The sequence below is a fragment of the Phocoena sinus genome, chromosome X, assembly GCF_008692025.1.
Source record: "Phocoena sinus isolate mPhoSin1 chromosome X, mPhoSin1.pri, whole genome shotgun sequence".
Lineage (NCBI taxonomy): Eukaryota > Metazoa > Chordata > Mammalia > Artiodactyla > Phocoenidae > Phocoena > Phocoena sinus.
The window spans coordinates 88,325,321-88,331,355 of record NC_045784.1 but is presented as its reverse complement, the minus strand read 5'-3'; the positions used below and the strand labels follow the sequence as shown (position 1 = coordinate 88,331,355).

Below are 6,035 nucleotides of genomic sequence, written 5' to 3'. Positions count from 1 at the left end.
CTCCCAGGAAACTGATCCCACTGTGTTCTCAGCACTCAGGGACCCCACGGGACACATCAGCGGAGAAGCAGAGTGACCAGGTCATGCAGCGCCTTGAACTTCAGCTTGAAAGCAATAGGGAAGAGTTGAGGAAGGGGAAGTGACAAAATCAAGCTTGTCAGAGGGAGTGAGTTAAAGAGGATCAAATGCTTCTGCTGCCCGCCCCCTTAGTGCCCTAGCCTGCAGCTCTGCCCTGAGTGGTGCTGTAAGTCTTGGTTCCTGCCCACGGAGTGGGGATTGTGATGCTTACAGAAAACACGGAGGGAGGGTGAGCAGGTGAAAGAGCTGCTAAAGATATTTTCAGGAAAATTAGTACTTCGTATTTTGTACTTACTGACCATATAAGCATGATATCAGGCTTGTAATGTTTCCAGTCCCAATTCCAAAAGCCCAGCTCCGCCATCAACATTTTAGTGTGTAATCTTTAAAATTATCTTCTTTCCCCTTCATTGGTGGTTTAAAAATTCCTCTTCTTTAATAATAACACAACCACAAGGGAGATGCAGCACAAGTTCTACCCTTCATTGCCTCTAAGTGGGTCCCTTTGAAGAGCTTGCAATCCCCGCACACCCTTCTCTGGTGGGGCTGAGGGGCCGCAGTCAGCGCTGGAATTGACCCCTATAAAGTGACACCGACCCCTCCCCTGAGTACACACTCAAGAACTCAGATGAGCTGTTGTGAGAGTTTCCACTGCAGAATAAATGAAAACATTTTGCTTCTCACAGTCGTAATTTAAAAAGAGAGCGTGAGAAAATGGAGATAATGGGAAGTTGAGAGAGAAAACGGGAATGGAGAGAAAGTGAGGGTGAAAGAAGAGGGGGAGACAGACCCCCACAGAAGGTGAGACCCAGAAAAGAAACAGGAAGGGAGATTAGAGATGGAGAGAGTAAAGATGAAGGAAAGCTTCAGGGAGAGAGGGAGGAAGAAAGTAAGGAAAAAGAGGGAGGGAGGGAGGGTGGATGAGGCACTCGCGGAAGTCCCAGAGCGGTTCAGGTGGTGCTTGAGCAAGTTTGGGGAAGGGTCGTCAAGAAAAGAGCTGCTCAAGCACCTGGATGCTGTAAGCAAATGGGCAGAAGCAAGGGGATGGCGAGCGGCCCACACTCCCTGCCTCTCTACTCCATCCTGGGCTTCGGGGCTGCCGGGTCATTGCTCTTGACCCCCTTGACTTCTCTGAAGCTTGCAAAGCCTGCTGTGCGCCAGGCCTGCCCTGCCCCTGTCAGGGACACCTATTCCTCCTTACAGCCTCGCCAGGCTGGGGAAAGGGGGATTCAGAGAGCTAAAGAGAGCCCCCCAAGCTCAGCAGAGATGAGCTAAGGGAGGCAAGCAGGCAGGAAAGAGGATGCACAACTACAAGGATGAAGATGGGTCATGCAGACAGACAGATGGACAGACTGATAGGCAGGCAGACATAGGAGAACTCTGAAGTTCCTCTGCCTTATACATCCCTTGTGCCTCCACCCAGAGGGTTGAGGAAAAGCCACCCCTGCCCTCAGCCTCCTCCTCACCTCCTCTCATCCCTGAAGCTGTCAGCTGGAGGAAACCCACTGGCCCCCCTAAACCCTCTCAGGTCTTTGTCCCCCTTATGAAAATCATTAAGCCTTTAGAGTTCGGCCACAGCTTGGCTCCAGGCTAAAAGGGGAACTGCTGGGGAGGTTGGGGAATCAGGGCAGCCTGCATGCACTCCTCCAGCTAGACAGTTAGAAGCTAGACAGAACACCTCCGGCCCTCTCCAGGCTGCAGCGGCAGCCCAAGCTCCTCCCCAGCACACAGCACACAGGCTCGCTCGGAACCCCACTCCAGCTGCTGGCGACTGTGCCTTTAAATTGCTGCTTTCAGAGGGTGCATCTCAGGGGGAGGCGGGAGGGATGGAAACATCTTCCTACAGTCTCCCTCTTCCCTCCCCTCCAAGACTCTCCAGGGTTTAGAGAGTGACTGCTGCCCAAAAAGAATCTCCTTCAGCACCCCAGCAGGCAGGCTGAGGCCCTCCGGAGCCCCAGGCGAGCCAGAGCAGGAGCAGGTTATCTGTGTCAGAATCACTTCCAGGGGAATAGTTCTGGCCCCTGACTGGTAAGGACAGGGCAGAGAAGAGAGAAGAGGAGAGAGCGTGCAACTCCTAGCCCGGCCCTCCTTGGGTTCCATGCAAGTGGCCCAAGTAGGAAGAAGGCTCTGTACTTTCGGCGTTCCCGCCTGGATACTCCCTCTCACCTTGGCAGCCAGGCTGAGAAAGGACTCCAGGGTCCCCGCAGAATGACAACTCTTGTTCCAGCAACCCTCTCCTTCCTTCTCCTCTGGACCCTGCCAGGGCAGGTCCTCCTCAGGTGAGCTGAGTGGGGTAAGAAGGAGATGCATGCAAATACTGGCCGGGGGTAGCACGGGCTCTGGCACAGTTTCCTTGAAGTTTGCAAAAAGCCCACAGTCTGGAAGGCTCCAGGGGAGGACACACCCTCCCCCAGTCAGATCCCAGGAGACTTTCATAAAGGATGTCAAAGCTCCAGAGCAGGTGGGAAGGCTTCTGCATGGGTGAGACTTTCCTGGGCCAGGGTAGGGGCTAGGGAGTGAGTCCCAGAACAGAAGCCATCTGTCCTGTCATGCAACCCTATCTCCCTACCAGCTTGGCCACACGTTCCTCAGATCCTTAAAAATGACACCAACATCTGCCAGCTGTTCACCCAAGAGACTTCAAGGAGTAAGGATTTTCCCAAAAACACATCACAATGATGTTGGCTGAACAAACCTTGGCCCTCTGCAGTCACCTTACCCTGCCCAGGGGGGAACCTGTCTACTCGCTGTCCCTGGAGGGGCACTAAGTGGCCATCATTTCCTGGGCTTGGGGGCAAGACATGCTTTGGGCTCCTTGTAAATGGCCTTCTACCCATTCTCACTTTCTCATTAGACCAGGAGCCATTCTAGGTGGATAGGGTGAGCTGAGGAGGAAAGATGGCTGTGCCTTAGGCTGAACTGGTCAGAAGAATGCCTCCCAAGGTGGAGGCAGGTGAGTGCCACCGCAATATCGTCCTCCTCCTCTTCGTTCAAAGAGCACGCCAAGATCTGCTTGCCTCTGAGGAGCCTCCTGCCTCACTGGTGGCAGACACATTAGGGGGCAATCAGGCAGGGATGCAGTGGGTGGGGGGCAGTGATAAACTTCTTCAGAGTGAAAAGCAGCCCGAAGTGCAATGGCAGCTCAGCTGGAGTTGATACGAGGATGCAGGCAGAAGGGGGCACCCAGCTGACGCTTGCTGGCCCTGCTGGAGGGGAAGTTGCCTCAAGGCCCAAACTTTGGTGGTAGCATTCCCACTTGAGTGATTGGAGCAAGGCAGGCCCTTAGGAAATCTTGAGACCAAATCCTTCATTGTATTTATGGAAACTGAGGCCTAGAGAGGGCAAGTGACCTGGCCAAGGTCACTTAAGTACCCAGCAGCAGAATCAGCGTTCTCCCCTTACCCCATCCCAAGGCCTTCCATGAGAAAGATTTTCAGCTCTGGAACCTCCCTAGTCCTGCCAGTGTTTGGAACTTTCCAGGAATGAAAGGGAGCAAGGAGAGGCCGCACACGGTGACTCTGCTTTCAGGTCTGCAGACAAGGTAACCCTGGAAAAGCGGGGCTGCCACGGCGGTTGGGGCCCAAGACAGCTGAGCCCACAGCCAGTCCCAGGGTCCTGGGGCTGGAGCTAGCAGGAGAGGTGACATGAGAGTGAGGTTGAGGACAGTGGAAAGGGTCTGGCTGCTCCACCTGCAGGGCCACGTGGCCTCCCGGCAGGCAGGTGACAAGCAGCCAGCAGCAGCACCTGGCCAGTGTGGACACCCCATGGTGAAGCCACGCACTTCTGCTTGCACCAGCACCACCACCCGCCTCCTTGGGTTTTCAGAGCCTGCTTAGGCCACCTGCTCTGGCCGCCCCCACTCAGGGCCAAGGTGGCCTCTGGGTTTCTGTACTTCTCATTTTGCAAGTGGGCACCTAGAAACCCATCTCCTAATCCTCCTGCCTGATGGAGAGATCAGCCAAAGTGGGGAGGGAACGAGGAAGGAGAGGGTCTGTGATAAAGGCAGAATACAACAGATCTCAGTTATTAATTCTTTATCTCTCCTGTCCAGGGTGGCCTTGGCAAAAGAAGAAGTCAAATCTGGGACCAAGGTGTCCCAGCCCATGTCCCCCTCTGATTTCCTGGACAAGCTTATGGGGCGAACATCTGGATATGATGCCAGGATTAGGCCCAATTTTAAAGGTAAGAATCATTCATCCTACAAAATACCCTTCCCTCCCCACTTCTTTTGGGGACATACTGCCGAGCTAGCCTCCATTGCCTACCTCAGGGCCAGGAGGCTGGAGGTACAGGGCTGGCTCTCACAGCTCAGAAGGAGTGTCCCCTCCCCATCACCCATGGGCCTGTGTGCCAGGCACTGCCTTCTCCCAGCAGTACCCTAACCTCAAGCTCAGGGAGGGAGTCTTGGAAATTTCTCCCAGATTCCTGGAATGCCCTGCCAATATGGCTGTGCTTTGCTACTCTTAGGCCCACCTGTGAACGTGACCTGCAACATCTTCATCAACAGTTTCAGCTCCATCACCGAGACTACCATGGTAAAGCATTGCCCTGCTCCCGCTTCCACTCTGGTGTGAATGGGTGAAGCCCAGCAGATAGCAAGACTTTCCTCCCTCTGCCATCCTCTCCCTGTTTCAGGGTCATGGCTAAAGCCATGGGATGTCCAAAGTTGGTCACTGGGAGTTTATCTTTCCCCAGCCCAGGGTTTTAGTGGCTAAAGGCAGACTAGCCTAAGCAGCAGATGGTCCAGTTTGGCAGGTAGCTTGATGCATAGCCTCAAGGCTTGGGAAATCAGATAAACCTGTGTTCAAACCCTGACTCTACCATCTCTTAGGCAGGTTACTCAAATCTCTCTTTGTCTCAGTTTCCTCATCTGTAAAATGGGGATCTTAACAGCACCCTCATCTCAGGGTTGACATGAGATTTAAATGAGATGATGCATATGAAGAAAGCGCTTAGCAGAGAGCCTGGCACACAGTAAGTGTTTAATAAATGTCTTTTCCCTTCCCTTCTTTGCCATGTCAGCCCAAAGCAGGCTCCTCCCACAGTGGAAAATGCCCACTGCCCCTGAGATGTGCTCCCAGCGTTTCCTCCTCATGGCCCTCCTGCCCAGGTAGGCTTGCTAGGCCCCTGCAATAGCACTGCCTCTGATGGGCCCATCTCTGTTCAGGACTACCGGGTGAATGTCTTCTTGCGGCAGCAGTGGAACGACCCACGCCTGGCCTACCGAGAATATCCTGATGACTCGCTGGACCTCGATCCCTCCATGCTGGACTCTATTTGGAAGCCAGATCTGTTCTTTGCCAATGAGAAAGGGGCCAATTTTCATGAGGTGACCACAGACAACAAATTGCTGCGCATCTTCAAGAATGGAAATGTGCTCTACAGCATCAGGTGCAGCTGGCATACAGCCAGGCGAGCTCGGGGCAAGGGGTAGAGGCTGAGGGGTGGGCGGAGGGTTCCCTGTGCTGTGCTGAGGCCCAGTAAGCCAGCCTAACTTCTTTCTTACTGACCCTGCCAGGCTGACTCTCATTTTATCCTGCCCAATGGACCTGAAGAACTTCCCCATGGATATCCAGACCTGCACGATGCAGCTGGAAAGCTGTAAGTATCCCTAGAAAGTCATAGAGTGAGGCCTGAGATACCAGCTAGTTAACCCCATGCCATGATATTCCAGACAGGATAAGGGCAGCCCAGAGTGGGGATGAACTTCCCCAAGCACACACAGTGAGCTCTTGGCACAGGTGAGACTAGAAGCCAGGGCTTGCTAACACTCAGCCCAGTGTGCTTTTCCATCCCTTCGCTATTGGCAGGTCTGGCTGCCCCACAGGGCTGGGGAATGGGAAGGCTCCAGCCTTACATACAAATGTGCTTATGCTGGATATGGAGGGTCATTTGAAGGGTACCTCCTCTGTCCAGATATAATTTCCGTCTCACAGTGCCTGAAGTAATTCTACCTT

The 6,035-nt window shown here is 53.7% G+C and overlaps 1 protein-coding gene across 1 annotated transcript in view; it reads left to right on the top strand.

Annotated features, from left to right (window-relative positions):
- Positions 1–1,984: 1,984 nt before the first annotated feature.
- LOC116747629 (glycine receptor subunit alpha-4) overlaps positions 1,985–6,035 on the top strand; it is a 28,050-nt gene continuing 23,999 nt past the window's right edge. The window contains exons 1-5 of the mRNA XM_032620067.1: positions 1,985–2,357; positions 4,130–4,260; positions 4,546–4,613; positions 5,246–5,469; positions 5,597–5,679. Of these exons, the coding sequence (XP_032475958.1) occupies positions 2,287–2,357; positions 4,130–4,260; positions 4,546–4,613; positions 5,246–5,469; positions 5,597–5,679 (577 nt within the window). The 5' untranslated portion in view covers positions 1,985–2,286. The remainder of the gene's footprint in view (positions 2,358–4,129; positions 4,261–4,545; positions 4,614–5,245; positions 5,470–5,596; positions 5,680–6,035) is intronic.